Source organism: Fundulus heteroclitus, unplaced genomic scaffold (genome assembly GCF_011125445.2).
Source record: "Fundulus heteroclitus isolate FHET01 unplaced genomic scaffold, MU-UCD_Fhet_4.1 scaffold_38, whole genome shotgun sequence".
Lineage (NCBI taxonomy): Eukaryota > Metazoa > Chordata > Actinopteri > Cyprinodontiformes > Fundulidae > Fundulus > Fundulus heteroclitus.
In genome coordinates, this window is record NW_023396792.1 from 974,662 (window position 1) to 994,591 (window position 19,930).

General features: G+C 43.9%; 1 protein-coding gene across 11 annotated transcripts in view; it reads right to left on the reverse strand.

Annotated features, from left to right (window-relative positions):
* The window catches only part of tjp1a (tight junction protein 1a), a 126,650-nt gene that overhangs the window by 24,921 nt on the left and 81,799 nt on the right, over positions 1 to 19,930 (reverse strand). For 10 of the 11 annotated variants that reach the window (XM_036130798.1, XM_036130793.1, XM_036130803.1 and 7 more), the window contains 10 exons: positions 9,803 to 9,859; positions 8,655 to 8,779; positions 8,448 to 8,550; positions 8,037 to 8,358; positions 7,173 to 7,276; positions 6,540 to 6,708; positions 6,256 to 6,388; positions 1,062 to 1,201; positions 665 to 770; positions 326 to 476 (listed from right to left, as the gene is read on the reverse strand). In XM_036130798.1, the coding sequence (XP_035986691.1) occupies positions 326 to 476; positions 665 to 770; positions 1,062 to 1,201; positions 6,256 to 6,388; positions 6,540 to 6,708; positions 7,173 to 7,276; positions 8,037 to 8,358; positions 8,448 to 8,550; positions 8,655 to 8,779; positions 9,803 to 9,859 (1,410 nt within the window). The remainder of the gene's footprint in view (positions 1 to 325; positions 477 to 664; positions 771 to 1,061; positions 1,202 to 6,255; positions 6,389 to 6,539; positions 6,709 to 7,172; positions 7,277 to 8,036; positions 8,359 to 8,447; positions 8,551 to 8,654; positions 8,780 to 9,802; positions 9,860 to 19,930) is intronic. The other variant, XM_036130794.1, reaches the window with a different exon arrangement.

Here is a 19,930-nt window from a genome sequence, read left to right on the forward strand (position 1 = left end):
GTTGTTTTGAAAGGCCCTTCTAGGGATACACATTATAACATTTATAGCCATGGCTAATTTATAGTGTTTCCATGTTTGATGCACACACTTGTCCCTATCAAATTAATAAAACTAAACTAAAACTTTCTTTTGACCCCAGACATGCGCTTCATTTGCTGCGTTTCTCTCTCTGAAACACCAATCACATCCATGCGAGCGCTGGGAAGCTGATGCAAGTTTGTGGAAAGATGCAGCACGGCAACAAGGATTTTCTTTCTGCAGGGTGAGTTTAAATTATCGTTGGTTAGAAACCAAGAAGAGCTCAAGAGAAGGGAGTGTAGCTTACCCTGAGAATCTGGTCCCCCTCCTCCAGCCCCTCCTTAGCAGCTGGACTATCCTCCAAAACTCCTGCCACAAAAATCCCCACGTCGTTCCCCCCAGCTAACCGCAGCCCAACACTCTCTCCCTTCTTGAAGTTGACCAATTTCATACTTGGCCTGCAGAAAAAAAAAAAAACAGACCAAAAAGCAAAAAGGTCAGTAAACAAAGGGATCTTCGATGAGATCCAGCCCAGTTCAGGATCATTTCACTGAAGTCAACAATTTGTGCGCTTGATTTGGCATCCACTTCATGCCGCTGCTCCGCGGATCTGCTCAGTGACTTGAAAAAAGGCCGGATCATTTACCTGAGGATGCTTTCGTCGTGAGAGGCGCTGGGCACTGGTGCGTCGGAGGGGCTGACGGGCAGGTCCACATCTGGCTGACCGGGTTGTGCATACACTGGCTTTGGTTCTGGAGCGAACGCAACACAGGCCGAAGTTAGTGCACTGAAAGATACAGATACATACCTGGCCAGGAGCATAAAATAATCATGGCGTAAAAAACGTAAGGAGGGATGTTTAAAAAGTGTTGGCACATGGTTTTGTGAAAACGTGGGAGAGCTAGAATTAAGACCAAAATCGGCTTGTGACTTTTCAAAGAAAATAGAAACACTTGTGATCTTGGGGTCTGACAGGAAGGCTAAATGAATGAGGTGTATAGGCTCAAACAGGTGTGGCCCTCTGACAGGGAGGGGCTCTTTACCAGGCAGCGGAGGCAGCTGTTTGTCGTTACTGGAGCTGGCCTGGTCGCTGGCCTGAGACAACACACCATCGTCAAAGGCTTTGACTGGAGTGGACATGCCCCCCGGCTTGGAGATGCGCTCCTCATCTCGACTCCGGTGGCTGAAACGAAACAGGAACATTTCAACGTTTGAGGGCTTACAGAAAGCAACAAAGACCAGTTTGTACCGATCCATTTCGTAGAGAGTTAGAACCGAGTATTTCGGTGTGTGTGTGTGTTTGTGTAGAAAAATGCGCTCTTTGTTTAGCCGCTTTGTCCTCTGCAGACATTAGCAGGAAGAACAAAACAAACCAAAAAGGAAACTGCACAGGACAAGGACTACGTCAGAGGACACATGGGGGAGGACAATAAGTAATTAAAAAGAAGGATGTCCAGCTTGATGAAAACGAGCCTCCATCTTCAGCTTAAGCTTAAACACTGCAAAAACGGATCTAAAAATAAGTAAAATGTTCTTAAAGTTAGTGTATTTATCCTTGATTTGAGGAGGTAAATAAGATTATCTGCCAAGGGAATGAGTATTTTGACCCCTAAAATAAGATAATTAGATAAACTGCACTTTAAATTAGATGATTGAGATGAATTGTTCCTATTTTAAAGTGCAAAAATCTTATTCCATTGGCAAATCATCTTATCTACCTGCTCAGATAAAGTACAAATACACTAATTTTAAGAACATTTTACTTATTTCTAGTTCTGTTTTTGCAGTGAAGTGGTTAAGACATTTTAGTTTATTAGGAAGAAATAAACCATTTTTACAGTTTGCATTCCAACCCCATAATTATATGATATTATTTTCTGTTTTAGCAAAATTTGCAGTAAAATGCACAAAGAGAGGGAACCTCCTGAAACAAACTCCCTGGGTCCAGACACAGTTCCATACAAGGCAGCTGAAAAACTGAGCCAAACAAAGATGGAAACACGTGTGAGAGTCCAGCAGGTTGTGGGATAGAAAAACTCGGCAGCTTAAGACAATGCTTGAATTCCTGTCTGATCACGTGACCCGCTGCCGCCACAGCACTCCAGTTGTCTTCAGTAGCCTGAACAGAAATGTGGAGGTGCACGCTCGAAGCCACACACCGTCTTCTCTCTCACGCCTGCCCAAACTGATTTTCCTCCTGGAGTACGGAAAAAGAAAGTGCGTGCAGAACACAAACCTTCATCGCAAATCGAACGTGACGCAGCAGAATGAGACAAAGACAGAGCGGTACCCGTCTGCGGCGCTGCAGCCTTTTTTTACGCCTTCCACCAGTCTTTGCTCTTTTCAGCCCTCACTACAACGCAGTTCTACAAGGAAAACATCTTCGGCGGATTTTCATGCGAGTGGAACGACGCAGCAAATAGAGAGAGGAGGGACGGTTAATGGGAGACGCGTCCTGAGCATGCATAACAGGGCCGAAGGCCTGCGCGTGTGCATCCTTGTGCTTGAAGAACATGAATAGAAAACAGAAGGAGAAGAGCAGAGAGACAGGAAAACAAAATAAAGGTAAAAAAAACCCGGGAGAGCAGAAGGGTCGAAATGTTCAGCTTCCTGCTGCAAAACGGTGCTAAAAAAAGACGATACGGTGACAAACGCTGTTTGACAGAACCCTCGGTGTTGTCCCCTTGCTTCTAGATTTCCATAGCTTTGCTCCAGCAAGAAGAGAGCAAACAAGCAAGAAGGAAAAAACGGGGAAAAAAGACAGATGAATGTAAAACCAGGTCAATTCCTTTACAGAACTGACGCAGCACAAATGACAAGAACCCAACATCCCTCCCAAGCAAAAAAGGGACAATAGCTGGATGATAATGAAGCAATAAAAACTAAAACTAGGCCATGCTACACCATAAAAATAACACCTTACTCACACATTTGCATGTTCTAGTTGAACCATGACGCTTAGGAGAATTTGATCCTAATTCCTCTTAGAAACAACACGGGGAGAGCTGTTCCTGTGAACAGAACGCACGCAAACCCGGCCGACAAACCCTCGATGAGAAGGGTTGTTAATGGCGTGTTTAGGAAAAAGCAGGAGCGGTTTTCCATCTTGATGAAAAGAATTTCCCAAAGCCTTTCAGCCAATCAGATTTATCCAACCACCCGGCTTGGGGCAAAGCACTGTGGGAAGTATGTCAAATTCCTTTAACCCCCCCCCCCCCCAATACAGGGAGATAGGGACAGCATTCCTTGAACTCAATCTAGTAGTCCAAATACTATCCTCGCAATATTTGACCAAATAAAACAAACATACTTGACATTGAACTATAAAAGTTTGCCAAGATTTTGCTGAGCAAAAAGCTCAAAATAGACATGCATGAATTCTCCAGCTCTAGCAGTCTATCTAAGCAGCAGCTGCGTTCTTATGCTGCATTAAAACCACAATATAACCCCAAATGAAATGGCTGCACTGAAGGTTAATCTACTCAGAATGACATAACTGACTAGCAGCTAAAAAGCCAGTTTAACAAGCAGAAAGGCAGTGAGCCGACATCGTGCTACAACAGCAGATGTTTCAGTGTGTGTGTGTGTGTGTGTGTGTGTGTCTATAACCAGGGAGCAGGATCACAGGCTCAAAAAAGGCAACTTTAAGTTCAATGAGACGTATTAAAAGTGAAAAACGATGCTGCTTTTACATATGCAACAATGTCCAGATATGAACCCACATGGGAAACAACTCGTGCAATGAAAAAAAAAACAATGGGAAAGAAACAATAGAGCAACGCAACCATAAAGACAGAGGTGGAGCTAGCATTAATTCATTCATTTCCATTAAAATCCCTCTTTACTTGCTGTTTTCTCACTCAGCAGATGCAGGTAGAGCCAACCAGCTGTTCATACCCACATTCGCGTTCGTCTTATAACGAATAAGAAAACACTAAATGATTTAACTGCATGTAGACCGAAAATGAACTAATAAAGCTCATAATTATTTAAGCTGTCTATTTCTGTTCTTTATCTAAGGGCGTTAAAGCACTGAGGGGGGCATTTGCATTACAGAATACAGCACTCAGATGTGCAAAAAGCCTTAAAAGAAATTGTTTTTTAAAGGAGACATGGAGACTCCATGACGTAATTCTCTTTGGAGCGTCCCATCCTTTTTCATTCTGCATGATGGGAGGATAAACTTGAGTCCTCACCCAGCCTTGTTTAAAGCTTTTAATTATTGATCTGACTGTTCATAGGGGCAAGTTTAGACTAGTGGCTGTTCTCCTGCAGCCGTTTCCCGACAAGATCAACGTCAAGTTAGGCTAACAGAAATGGATTGAAAACAATCATTTCTTGACATGGGATTTTTGTTTCTATATCGCATGTGATCCAAACACATTTCTAAATTGCCTTCAGATTTATTCATGACATCTAAAAGATTACAAATTCCCACAGTGACGTTTTTGGATTAGTGTTTTTGAAATGCAGATTTCCTTTTTGCTTTGTCTCTGCTGCTTTCAGTCTGACATAAATATTTCCAGCTAGTTTATGATAGCAGTTTGCTCCTTTTTTATTAGAAATAAGCGGCTTGAGATTCATTATGCTAATAAGTTATAAAATGCAGACTACACCGTTTTCTAGGACTTAAGTTAAATTCAGCCCATGGCGGATTAAACAGAGCTGAGTATGAGTTTAGAACCAATGTTCCTGTAGCTTCAGTGGCAGAAAAGGTTGCAAAAGCCCAATATAAAAAAAAGTACTGCACACAAACTTCTTTCTGCTTGATAATCTAAGAATATTTTGTTATTTCATTTCATTCTAGTTAAAATAAAATAAAATGGGATGGTGGGTGGCGTAGTGGTAGAGTGGGCGCTTCATTAATGGAAGCTCATAGGGCAGGGCAATATATCGAGATAAAAAAAAAAAAAACAGATATAAGTTGAGACTATCATTTATATGATTGATTAAAACCAACCATCTGATCAATTTTCATGTCTCATTAGTTGTGTCCTTGGCCAAGACACTTCACCGCATTGCCTGCAGGCGGTGGTCAGAGGGCTCGGAGGCGCCGATGTGTGGCAGCCTCTCCTCTGTCAGTCTTCCCCAGGGCAGCTGTGGCTACTAACATAACTCACCACTAGGACTAGTTACAGCGCTGTACAAGCCATTTACCATTGATATCGAGATGGTCTATGTTGTGTTAGAATTATACTTTTATATCGGCATTCAGCCTCAAAACATTAAGATATTAATTTTTGGCCCATATTGCTCAGCCCAGACTCCAACCACAGGAGCTTTGCTGTAAGCCCCCCACCTTCTCTCTGCCTATTTTCTACCCAAAAAATGTTTAATTAAGAGGCAACGGTTCCATAAAATATGAAAATAATAATTAATAAAACTAAGTAATGATTTAGACTAAAAATAAACGTGCATTTTTTTGGATAACTTTGTTCACAAAGAACAGTTTCTTGCCGTCTGCGTTCTGCTTTTTGTCTGAAATTATAGTTGGTGCTTTCTAACCTAAGCAACCTAAGGCTCATACAGACAAAGAGAAATGGTTTAGTTATATGGGACAGGTATACACAATTCAGACCAGAAACAGTTTCTTAAATTAGTTTTTTTTTTTTTTTTATTAAAGTAAAAAGGTTTGTTCATTCAGATAAAATCAGTAATCTGCCACCGTTTCCTGACTACAAATGATGCCATGATCAGCATCCTTTTTTATAAGGTGGACCATCATCCTGTTCCCACACCCAGGTGGTGCACCTGGACTGCTTTTTGTAACGGTTTTCTGCTAAATATACTTTACAAACTGTGCACTGGGGGGCTTTGCTGCCTTCACGCTGAAACACTGATAACTCCGACTGCAAGCGAAGAAACGTGGCAAACAGACAGTCCTGATATCAGTGTGTTGATGAAACAATAATCACTTGAAACAAGCACAGAGGAGTAAAAGCGGTAAGCTGAGGAGTTTAGCAAACATACAAACAAGCCTGCGGTGAAACAGCAGCTGGATTGATTTCTGCCTTCTCTGCCCGCTCTGTCACAGAGAAAGCCGTTGCTGGAAGTCACTGATGGCTCCACGGGGAGCACGGTGCTTTATGCATGTTACGCCTCCACGTATTGATCAATAGAGCTGCAAGGTGCTTACTCAGCACCCACTCACCTGTGGGCGTGGACATGATGCATGGGCTGGGTGTGGGGAAGGATATATGGATGTTTGACATGCGGCCATGCGTGCGCCTCGCCTACCTGCCGTTGCTTATCTGCCGAGGAGAGTGACGGAGGATGTCCGCGGCGTCCATCCTGTCGGGGGAGCGTGACTGACCTCTCCCGTGGGATCGGTTGGAATGGTCGGATGTCAGCGAATGGATCTCTGAAATGTCTTTCCACGTTAAAATCGATCAGATGTTAGCTTGAATCAATCATGTAAATATAATAACAGCTTACTCATGTTCCACAGTGGCCCTAAATGTCTTGTGAAACTGCTGTCTAGCTGTTTCATAATCCTGCACTAATAAGGCAGCGTTTCTCACCATCTCTGTCGGAGTTATTGGCTGACGGGACGCTATCGTCAAGGTCGGGAATGTTGAGCAGCGTGGCTCTTTCATCTCTCTGCACCACCATCTTTAGCTTGCCCTTTGACCTCTCGATCAGCTTCTTGGCATCTATCAGCGAGAGGTTCTCTGTAACGGTGCCATTGATCTGCCAGAGAAGGAGAAGCAGTTCAGCACAAGAAACTAACCAGACACAAAGTGCACAAGGTTTACTGCAGGGTGCACCGTGTTCCTGCAGAGCCGGCTCTGTTTAAATCACTCTGGGACACAGAAAGGGAAAAATGTTTTAAATAACCGTCTTTGATTTAAATTCTTCTCTAGAAATTAAACTATTAAACTGCATTTTCTGCATAGCTTTTCTTTGGGCTGAAAGGAGATGCATCTGCTAACAGAAGGGCAGAGTAGAAAATCTAAGAAATGCTTGAACATGTCATGTACTATACTACAAATATGCACGCTGAGCAACAATCACCTTGTCGTGCAAACCACATTTTGCAGCTCAAAAATAAATAAATAAATAATAAAATGTTATTATAAACAATAGAGAGAGAGAGAGCTGACACTCTGCTGTTCAGCTGTGCCACAACTCAGCCAAGTCCTGCGAAGTCTCACCTTTAGCACGACGTCCCCCTCCCGGATGTTTCCATCTCTGGCAGCCAGGCTCTCTGGAGAGATGTCTTTCACAAAGATGTGGCTGGCCAGCCGTAGGCCATATTCTGTTTTTCAAAGGCCATAATCATGACAAGGTTAGAACAACAACTTATTTACAGTCTGGAACAATCACATTTTGGGATAACCAAAATCAAACTGGTCCAAGGTTAAGATTCTGATCTTGATTCCCACATATAAAGCTGCAGATGGAAAAGGACTCCTGCAAACAGCAAACTAGTTCAGACTATCCACTTTAAATGGCTTAATTGACATCTTTACAGTAATATTCATTTACATCTTAGAAGTTTAAGAAAAAAAATTAAAATAGTAGAAGAACAAGATACATTTCCTCCACAGTTTTCAAACCATTATGATAGAAAATGATCTAATTATATTAATTCCAGTTGTTTTAAATGGACTTCTGTTGTTATTGAAGGCACTAAAGCAGCACATCGAGCATCTGCATCAGAGAATACAACATCCTCCTCAATTACTGCTGTCCCTGGTCAAGATGTATACAAAAGCCTAAACAGAAATAATTATAGAGCCTTGGTGACCACTATACTCTGCTGATTTTCTTTATCTGCCATCCTCTTCTTAGTGGGCGTTGGCACGATAAGCACGAGTCTCATAAAGGTTTTAAACTTCAACTCTGACTGTTAATATGGGAAACTTCAGACGAGTGGCTATGTTCTTTGTGATGAACACAGACCTGCTGTAGATGAATGGTACGTCTTTTTTTTTCAGTTTTGCCCAATTTTAAGAGCGACCAGATTTTTCAGTCATGTTTAAATGTGTCGACAGACTAAGAGCAGCAAAGCTCACCTTCATTTTTTCGGGACTTGACGAGGGTGACCTTGGAAGGCTTGAGAGGAGCAGATGAGGCTTGTGATCGGCGATCAGAACGCGGTGAGATGCTTCTCTCCCGCGAGGCACTGTGATCCCGCTTCCCGCTGTTGCTGCGCTCACGCTCGTGACGCCTGCCGGCGCCTCCACTCGCGCCTCCGTAGGCACTTTGGCCAGCGTGGCCACCCTGGCGATCATAACCGTCGTCCTCATCACTGTACTCTTCCTCGTGCTCAGACATCGTCTCCCTGTCGCCAGGCTTGGAAACTGGGAGTTGTACTTTTCTTTTCCGACGAATAGTCTTGGGAAGAAAAGAGAGTAGACGGCACTGATGATGCAAAACATTCAGTGGCAGTAGATGGCGCGCCCGGAAGATTCAGTTGAACTTACAATCTTTGCATTTTTGCCACTCTTGCGAAGTTGCTGAACGGCATATGCATGCTCCACGTTATCCATGGAGACACTGTTGACCATCACGACTCGATCGTTTTCCCTAAAACAAATAAAAATAAGTGATGTTCAAATGCCCCAATACAGCTTTGACATCCAAGTCCAATATAAAAACAGGAACTGACAATTAAATACTCCACAACTTACTGTAGCTGACCCTCTGCAGGTCCTCCTTTCAACACATCAGATATAACAATGGACGTCTCTCCGCTCTGGAAATGAGGGTTGTCTCGTCCGCCTGAGATGGCGATGCCAAACCCAAATCCTGCTGCCTGTCAGCGTGGAAACACACAAAAAAATATTGATCACACTTCAGACAAGAGGTACAAAATAATCAAATTCAAAATGTCTTCAATGTGTTCAATAATGCACAGTAAAATGTGCGTTGCTTTTCATAAATACTCCTCAATGATGTAATTTAATGTTTTCCTAACACTGTGCAGAGCCGAAGCAGAGCGATGCTCCCACACAACCCTAACGCTGTTTTTAAACGCAGTAGTGTACAAGATCAGCTCATTCACAATAAGAAAGCTGGTTTTACTCTTTGTTGTCGTAAACACAGGGCCGAGAGAGCATGCCGTGTGAAGCAGTGGACAAATCTCACTACAGGCAACGTAACAGAGGAGCTGCAAGCCTGAGAACCGCGGGTCACACTGTGCCGCTCAATCAGCCTCAGTAAAGCCGCTACTAATTAGATTACCGCAAGCAAGGCCAGTCTAGACAGGTGCTCTGCTTCAATCCCATGATACAGCAGCTTCATCCGAGCGCGGCTTGTTGTCTTAATGCCGAGCAGTCAGCAATCCGGCATGCCGTAAGACAGCGAGCTACGGTTTTTGAAGCCTGATTGCTCGACTGCAGATGCTGACTGCACCCTTGAAGCCGTGAGAGAATGCAAGGCGGTGCTGTCTATCACAATAACAGAACAAATAGTTAATTAATCAAAGCAACACTCTGCAGCTCTACTTTTCTTTTCTTTTTTTTTTGTTCCTGGAGCTTCATGAAGGAGAAGAGTGAGCTGCCAGGAAGGAACTGAAATGAAACGGCAAGGAAAGGGATGCTGTTTTTCGTCTTCCTTAGCCCCGCTTCCTGCCATCTGGACTCCCTGACTATTGTTTTATCAGCACACATCCTGCTCCTGAAGCTGGACCTCTGTGCGCGGAGGGGAAGGGGGAGAGGGGACTTTGATGGAGAGAGGAGCGAGAAAAAATAAAGGAGCAGGCAGGAGAAAAAGGGGAAGAGCGCGCTGCTGAGGACAGACAGGGAGAGGAGTGGGTTAGAAAGCTGAGAAGACTTACCCTGTGAAGAGTCACTGTGTGCTGTTCCCATATTATTGTTTCTTCCATCGCTGCACTCTGCAGGACAAAGCAAAAGAGAACAAGGATCAGCATCATAAAGGCCAGCTAATTCGGTACAAACACTCAAATAGGGACTATTATACTGTTTTGAGGTGTCGTGCAAGTTACTCCACCCCACTGGACAGCCCAAACCTTCAGAAAAAGTACTAAAGTACTAAATGCAAACATCTTTATTTTTGGCATAATTGGGCCAAATGCAGATGTTGACCAGATTTATAATTTTTTTTGTAAAATCCCAACCAGATGTAGCTGTGAACTCTGTGTAACCAAGAGCGCCTGTTTTGTTTCACACAGGGTAATCTGTCATGTTTCATTTTGTTTTCCATCACTTTATGCTTAAGTAGCAAAATGCGAGGAGGATGTAATGAGTGACAGCATCCTGGTTAAAGACCTGTCAGATGCTGACTGGGAATTAACGCTGCCATATTATTCCTGGCAAGGCGATGGGGGGACACCGAAGCCTCTGATGTATTCGCCTGACAGAACCTGACATTTTTTTTCCCTTTAATGGGATCCTATCAGAAGGCCGGATGCACGGGGGAAAAAAATATCACAACTTTCATTCCCTTTATTTCATAAAATAATTTAAACCAAAAACTCCTTTTATTTCTGGTAATACATGCAAAAAAGGTAAATTCTATGAACTTTCTTTGAGGTTAGTAAAAATATGACAGACATTGCTGGACCTGAAACACCAGAATTGGCCTGGAGAGGCCTGGTTGGTACATCTTTGCTCCAAACAAATATCTATATTTAAACCAACTAAAATATATATATATATATATATATAGTATGTGCTGCTGGGTGGTGTGTTTATAGGCCTGAAGTAGTGGGAGTTCATAGTTTTGAGGTTTTTTTGAGTGGGGAAAAAAATGGTTTAGCAGCGTTTGATCCGTGCATCAAAGGAATATTAGCCGATTCAGCTAATGTGTGTTCTAACCCAATCATTGGAGTTCATCAGGCTGTATTTCTATACCTTTGCTTATACTAGGTCAAACACACTTGGATCAGCCAGCAGAATCACTTTCCGACCCCCGGAGTGCTCCGCATCCTTCTTTAAATTACAGCCTCACCCTCCTTCTCTCCAGCTGATTAAGCAACAGTGATGTCTGCCTGCAGGCAGCGAAAGCAAAGCTGTCTGTGGCGGAGTTCAAGGCGAACACCAGCACCCGTGGAAAGAAAAAAAAAAAAAAAGGGTACTAATTTACGGCAGCTTTCAGCCATTTAAAATAACATGTCTTGTGTCCACCCTGTCATCGTGATAATCTGGCCACCTCACCCTCTAATCAACACCTAATCTTTAAACCTTCTCACCCGTCATCTTCAGCACCGCCGTGGTCATTAGTGTCATCACCTTCCCTGATTCTAAATATACAGTTTACTGGATGCTGCAGAGGGGGCCATCTGCGGCGGCTATCGAGAGACACCTGATAAGAGAGTCTGGTGTTTGCTGACGGGCCCAGAGACGCAAGGCAGGACAGCTTTGTGAAGAAACAAATATGAGGAAAAAAAGGGTTCGACGTGACGAAGCCCAGGGGATATTCAGGGACACCCATGATGACTCAGCTTGATCGGCAGTAAGTTTTAAACACTTCAAAATGAAGAGTTTGGTTCTAATATTTCATAGTAAGCTGCCAACTTGTCGATCTTTTCCCATTTCTGCTCTGCAGCTCACCAAAATGAATCTGTTTAGCTTACTGTTGTGAAAACAGAGTTAACCCTTTGACCCTAATGTCCATGGCAGCTCTGTGAGGAAGTTATTTATGTCCATAATTGGCACAGAAAGCATGGGTGTACCCCCCCATCCCCCCCTCCCGTCTGCCTTGACGTATCACACAGTAAAGCCACCATTGTCCCCGGGGACCTGACCCATTTAACTACGGCATTCCTCAACGCATCCATTCCTCTGAAGTGTTTTGTGATATATTCATCCATCCGTTCATCGATTCATTCATCCACTAGCCCAGGGCAGACATAGGTGGGGGCTGGTGGGGGGGTGCGCCCTGAGAAACAACAGTGTGGCCGGGTTGCGGGACCTGCAGGTGGTCTTGTCCCGTGGCCTGACCTGTGGGTTGAACCTGGGTCATGGGGTGATTTTTTTTTTTTTTAACCTACCGTAGCCAAAAAGACAAGACACATAACGGCCGTGTTAGCCTGTTTTCTCCATCAGACGCCCATCCATCCATCCATTTTCTGATCGGCTTTATCCCTCATGGGGTCGCGGGGTGCTGGTGCCTATCTCCAGCGTTCACTGGGCGAGAGGCGGGGTCCATCAGACACCAGTGAAGAAAAAAAAATAAACAGGCAAAAACAAGCGATGCCGTCGCCGTTTAAACTGAAAACGTCCCACACACGCTCATCACAAACCATGTGAGGGGGCGTTACAATAAGAGGAGTCATAAAGGACTTGATGTGCTCGTATGAGAACAGAGGCATGCTCCGTCACTGTCATTATAAAGCACAGTCAGGCAGCTCCAGCCAAGGACAGCTGCACCCAGGTATAAAGCTGTCACCGTGTTTTACATTGTCATAAAGCTGCGGATTGGGCTTACACCCTTCTGAGAGCTGGTTCCAGCACCCATGTGTTCTGGTGCGGACACGGTTGGTCTGCCGAGTGTATCTCAGCAGCTTTAAAGCCAACGTCTGTTAAATACTTAATATGTTTAAATATCGACCCGTTCAGGGTGAACCCCGCCTCTCGCCCATTGATAGCTGGAGATAGGCACCAGCACCCCTCGCGATAACAGGGATAAGCGTGTTGGAAAATGGATGGATGGATGTTTAAACATCAGTTGTCATTATTCAAGGCTATAAGTCTTGCTATAAATGAACGGCATAAAAACATTTACTAGTCAGCATCGATGGCAACAGAGAGAAAACCAACGTACCGACACCAGAAAACGTCCAGATTGCAACGACATAATGTTGACAGCGGACATAACGGTCTTATATGTCACAAAATGTGATATTTAATAATGTGATGACCTCATGTACTTTACCGTAACAATATAAAAAACACCTTTGAATCTTTTTTTGGGGGGGGAGAACAAAAAACAAATGCTTCACATTTTCTGGTGGATAACAACAGCACAGAAACGGTGACTTGAACAAAGAGCGAGGTTTATCTCTGAAGTCACAGAGTTGCGTGAAACAATGGTGCGCTTGATGTTGCGCGAACTGACGGCAGCATAGTGTATTTATACATGCATATTAGTCAGAGTTGAGCACTGGCCAGCAAAGGGCCCGGGGCAGGGAAACAAAAGAGCCACCACCAAATCACACACATGTACTCGTCTGCACACACACACACACACACACACACACACACACACACACACACACACACACACACACACACACACACACACACACACACACACACACACACACAGAAACCATGATCTAACACTACAGGGCCTCTTTGTTCAAGCTACAGTTGGTCTTGCTCGGCTCTGCCTTCCCCATCCAAACACAGAGACCAGCAGAGACGATAAAAGCACCACTCATGCTCTTCAAAGAAAGAGAGCAATCCAGCTCTTTGGGGCAAAGCTATGAACTGAGTGGATAGAAATTAATGATGAGACGGTCAATAATTATCTCCTGCAGAAAGAAATAATCATTGTGGTAAGGGGCACGCGGGCCTTCGTCGCACTCTGGGGGTTTCTGTTGCGTTTAGACTACAGAGAATCCATCCAGATGTCTGGTTGTCCTTCAGCTCTCCCCCTGCTCTTTCACATTTTCTTTTCTCCTAAACGTGCAACACGTGAAAGATTAAAATGTGTCCCGCAGGAAGGACTGGGCGATGTGGACCAAAGATAACGTCTCGATATTATTAGGCTGAATGCCGATATTCGTTATCTAACACAATATGTTTTTCATTTCATAAAGTAATTATAAAAAGGCAACACTTTATCCAAATTGTGTCAACAAAAACCAGTAGATAAATATGAGAAACGGATGAAAAATAACCTAATGGGATACATACAAGTAGGCCCTCTCGATTTACACGATAGCAATACATGTCTTTTAAAAAAAAAAAAATTATTTTTAAAAGCTCGACATATTGCCCAGCCCTAACCTGCAGGCTCACCGGTACGAGCCAATCCGATTGGCCAATGCTGTGGCTGGGCTGACTGTTGCATTTTCAAACTTTTTCCATAATACAAATGTGTGAACTTTATACCATAATTAACATCAAGCATACAGCACCAACCTTTCTGGACCTGCAGAGGCATCCAGAGAACGCCACAAACAAGAGAATCCCCGATTGTACGAAATGCTTTATATCTAAGCTGCCACTTACATCTCCACAACTACATTTGGTCTCCCCTTCCTGTAATAAAGCAACGAAGAAACGAAAAAGAGACAAAGCGGCGACAGGTGCCGATAAGGTCGTCTTAGGAGTGAAACCCCAAAGCTGGAGGGAGTTCAGGACGAGTTAAAAAAAACAAGCTCTTTAGCGGTGGCTCACAAAAGCAGCTGTTGTCCACCAAGTCATTACTCACCCCCTCCATTCATCTACCTTCCCTTTATTGGAACCACAGGAATGCTGCATGCTGTGGGTGTATCAAAAACTCAATCCAAAACTCTGTCTGAAACCATACACAGAGGATGAATATGTGGGCGAGGCTGAATGGAGGGGGGGGGGGGGGGGGGGGGATAACAAAAAAATGAACAGCTCAGCACTGTGCTTCTTGACACCGAGCAAGGGAGTCAGAGCAATTTGTCATCCTCATTAAGTTATATTTAGAGGTGTGTGGAGATAAATACTGAGCAACAGGCTACGTGGAGTAATGTCTTGGTGACAAGTGTGAGGAAAAAAAATCCCGACAACGCTTCAGGTCAATGGTGTCTGGACCTCTCTGATAGCCCCGAGGCAGGATGTGAGCGAGCGCACACAGGAAATCGCTCCGCTTCCTGTTTGCAGGACAGAGCGCCGGCTTTCCAGAGAAATCCTGAGGCAAACCATAGGAAACTTCTCCCGATTCGGATGACCTGCGGGCTTACAAAGCCCATCGATTTCTCACATGAGATAATTCCTAGACGGCAAACGGTCGCCGCGTTAAAAGGAGAGCACCCCGCCGTCTGTTTATCCAAATACAGAGAGGAGAGACGAGGCGGGGCGGGTCTGCGGCCTTCGTGGCAACCGAATCTCTACTTTTACTGGACTGGGAGGAAAGCGTGGAGGGAAGGAGGAGGGGCTATGCTGAAACACACAATTAGGGACACACACAGAGGCTCTTCCTGGAGGGCAAGCACTCAGCGGCAAACACATGGCACGCGTAAGCCGCTAATGTACGCTTTTACGTCGGCTCTTTCAGATTAGACCCGCGTTCTGCAGAGCCACGCGGCGCACGCTAATTACAGCCTCCGCCAAATAGCTGTTGTCACCTCGAGTACTGAAACGCACAAACTCAGCAGTAACTCTTCTCAGGGAAGGTTGCTTGTGCGACGGGAGGAAAAGGGTGCGACACACACACACATGCACGGGAGGGCCAAACGGCCAATAGGCAAATGACGAAGACGCCGAGGAGGAGGAGGAGGACGACGCAGAGCCTCGGGTCAGCAGCGACGTGCTGTTGCGCTGACGAGCTCGCATGTGCTTGAGTTGATTAATTTCAAAGAGCGGCGCTGCTCTGTCCCTCAGATCCGTGACACAGCCGAGGACTGCACCAGGACTCCCCCGCGGTACGACTGCGAGGATTCACACGTTGTCGCAAACCACACCTCTGACTGAAACAGTATCTGACAGAGGCGCTACTAGGATGGCAAGGTTAGGGACTCCATATTAAAAAAAAAAAAGCAATAATGTGGGAGCGATAAACGGATGGATGGATTTTAAAGGAGTCCCTAAACACAGCTGAGACAAATGGATGAATCCTCAGTGTGTCATCAAGTGCTGCAGAGGCCTAGATGAGGAAACGTCGTTTGACTGAGATACATTGAGCCAGGGAAACATCTGAAAGCTGCAGGGCTGTGGTCCTTGAGGAAAGGATTTAGAACGGCACTGTTTTATATCCTCCTGAGTCCCGGGTCTTCTTCTTCTCCTCTTCTGCTCACCCACAGTTTTTTCCTGCAGGATTGAGGTCTAGGGACCGAGAAAGCCAAGGAAATTCTGGATTGATTTAGAGTTGTAGGATATGGATAATGATAGTGCTAAAAATGTTAATGTCTTCTTTTTTTTTTTTTAAATGTCCTCATACCTTAAAGTGCATAGCCATGTTATTTGACTTCTTTAAATTTATAAGTCAGTAGCTCACTCTTATTGCATTTATGAAAGATTATCATGTCCTGCGAGCGTCTTAGTTGTTATTTTGGAGTTTTATGCTTTGTATTTGCTCAATTTGTTAGTAAATAAAGCATTTCGTGTTTATTTTTTAATCACAGAGGAAGTATGCCACTGTGCATGCACAACAGGGGATAAAACAAGGAAGCTGCTAACTGCTATTAGCATCTCTCAGCGAAACAATGCAGAATGGTCCAAGATTCAGTGGGGGGACAAAAAACACAAAAAAATCTATGATTCCAAGAGGGAAAAGAATGTGTCTGGGAATACAGTATGAACGTTGGTGTTCATTGAAACGGACGCTAAACCTGCCGAGGCTCAGATGTGACCGCAGAGTTGGTTGTTGTAAGTAAATGTTCTGATATGCAGCTCTTAAAGTTGCTGTAGATCGATGTATTCAATTAATAATGATTGGTCTTTGATCACACAGAGCTGCCGCTTTACTGCGATGCATTGCAGAGGGTCAGGTTTGGTCCGGCATTATTTATTGCTGTTTTATTAATTAAGCAAACCAGCATTATGGTAGTTCTGCGATACTGCAAGTAGATGGCGCCACGTCTGTTTATGGGACTATTTTTATCCACAAAAACAAGACCATCAAAACATTATGAGGATGGAGGTGTTGGTATTGGTGTATATAACTATTTTATCATAATCAAACGGTTTTAGGTGTTTTTTTATAAGCATATAACGTGTCTATCTACCTTTAAAGACGTCATCATGCCATGCGCTGTAAAACAAAAAAAAAGGTATCCTGGGCTTTTAGAAGATTGATTAGTCACAGACCCTTCACTGGACTTGGCAGTGGGTATGAGGTGCTTTTTAAATATATTCATCCTTTCGTTCTGTGTCAAATCTACCAGCAGCGTGTTTGCTCAAAACCTCCATCTTGGTCTTATCTGAGTGTTTTAAAGACTCCAGGATCCCACAATGTCTTTGCTGTATCTAACTAACAGTGAGGTTTTGAGATTTGTTTTTTATCTACCCTTATCATCCAGCTCAGTATGCGTGGCAGCAAGATAAACTTAAGTTGTCAGCAGGCTAGATTGTGCAGCAACTTTCTAATGAAAGAAAAACTGACATCTGGTCTACCTCCGCGGCGTATTGCCCCGTCTTTTCCATTTAAAGAGGGCGTTTTGTCGGGTCGCCAGTCCACCACAGTGAATGATTTAAATAAATGCTTCAGTAATATCTGTTACAAAGAAAATGTTAGGATTGCCTAACAATAATTGTGGTAGCAGTAATTTGATATAAATAAAAGGAAAAGTTGAATTTAGCTACAATTGTTAGTGTTTAAATATGCTACTGCAATAAAAGATCAGCTTGAGGCTTTTTACAAATCCTTATCAGGGCTGCCAACAAGTGAGGAGGAGCTGAAGACTGAAAGTAACAATCAAGTAGCAGGAAAAAAAAAAAAAAACATCCATTACTGTAAGACCATGAAACACCTTTTTTTTTTTTTTTTTAAATGTAAGCTTTGACTGTGTGTGATACTGTTGCTTAATATAAGAAAACCAGCTGAAACGTCATCAAACAACCAACCAGATGTCTTGTCATTTAATATGGTCTGCCATGCATACATTAGTGAGTCCATTGCTCCTGTAACAGGGTTTATTTGAGGGTCTGGGTCCTGATATTTTAGCAGCGCGCTGACCTCCACACACAGCCAGGCTAAGCTACCGCTGCATGGGCAGCTTATCCAGCAGCAAAGTCATCTCAGCTCAACCACAATAATACTTTTTTTTTTTTTGGCGCCCAGAGAAACAGGAAGTGTCGAGGTCACAGAGGAGAACCGTAACCTTTGGTGAGGTTTAAATCCCCCCCCCCCCATTTATTTTTTCCCACAATCCCTATTGGTTGCCTAAAAAAAATCTGGGTTTCTAGCAACAGCAGGTGTTTCTTCTGGAATTTTCTTAACCTCTTCTGACAAAAAGGGTGTAGTGACAGATGTTTTCCAATAAAAGGAGTATTCTTATTCTCCTCTATGGGTGTGCGTATTGAGTCAGACAGTATAGGGATTGGCTATTCGTGACTCGTTCATTTTCTTTCCAAATGTAATCCCATTGCACAACATTGAGAGTCCACATTTCTTTGATGTCCTGGCAGACCAGAGAGGCAGTTTTGCGAGATGATCCCAGTAAACATGTTTCATGGGCAGCATTTATTGGTTGTCCGTCTGACCATTTACAGCTAACTTAACATGCCGGCTGATAAGAGGGAGCAAAAAATGTGATGGGAGCGCTGCAAGGACATATAGGTGACAAGCGTATCTGGCAGGCTGTGTTAGGACAAATCACACACACACACACACACTGGATTTATTTTTGTGCCTGTTGTAACAAACTGAGCCGGTGCACTGAGAACGACAACCAGATCCAGCTCTGGAGCTGGATTTGGCCAATCAGCGTGCACACAACTATCAGCATTCCCTGCCTGCCCCTCCCTTCACAAAAAGAAACAAACATACACACACAGTCTGCAGGAATGTGCAGATAAGAAGACAGGGCCCCGCCTCTTTCACTCTGCTCGCTTCTCATTCCTAACAATTTCCTTCGCCATGCCGTTTCAGGCAAAAACCCTCGACGCTTCATTTTGCCCCCGTCCTCCTCCCTCCTCCTGTAAAAATGACCCCGGTGCAGAAAAAAAAACAGAGCGATGCCACTGGATAAACAGAACCGAAAGCACTTTGTGACAGCGGGGAAACAAAGTAACGATCGGATTTACAGGGTGGGACGACGGTGTTATTTACGATTTTGTTTTCCACCCGAAGACGTCCATCGCTGGCCGACAGAAACCACAGGTTACACGCGCTGTGGCAAACTGTCTGTCGCAAGGGACTTATTTACTAAGCGCTGGAGAGCAAACACTTCAAGCTGCGCTCACGACTGACGTTAGAGTCACATAAACCAAAGTAATCTAAACCAAGTTTCAAACTATTCAAGTCAAGATTTTGTGCAGATTTTACATTTATAATAATGGTTTGTTTTATGTACGCTACTCCACTATCACCATGGTTGCATTCAGAACGACTAATGAAGCTGGGAGTTAAAAATGGTGCCTCTACAACCCTGCAGAGCTTTACACACAAGATGTAGCGACAGTGCTGAACTCAAAATCCGCCATGTTGGTCTTATCTTGGAGTTTAATTGACACTAATTGTGTTGTCGTAAGTATTCAATTCAATTTTATTTATATAGCGGCAATTGATGAAACATGTCATCTCGAGGCACTTTACAAAGTCAAAATCAATCATATTATACAGATTGGTCAAAAATCAAAAGGGAACCAGTTGATTGCTCCAAAGTCCCGACAAGCAGCATTCACTCCTGGACAAGCGTAGAGCAACAGAGAGAGTCGTCTGCATAGTACATGGCTTTGCAGCAATCCCTCATACTGTGCAAGCATGAAGCGACAGTGGAAAGAAAAACCACCCATTAGCAGGAAGGAAAAACCTCCAGCAGAACCAGGCTCAGTATGAACGGTCATCTGCCTCAACCGACTGGGGGTTACAAGTATCAACATGGACTTTTAATGATTAATGAATTGTTTTTAATACGCCACTTAAAAGGGATTGTTAAGGCCAACTGAGAACTATGTAATAACAGGACGGCTTCAAAAGAGGCAAAAATTAAATGTAACTTGCTGTGAGTTAGCGTCTGGCCTATAAAAGGGAGAGGGGGTGTAGAAGCACTCAGACTGGAGACGTATCTACCAACCATCAAAGTGTGGATGAGTATACCATGTCAGTGTCTGGATACATACAGATAGTAGAGCTGTATGTA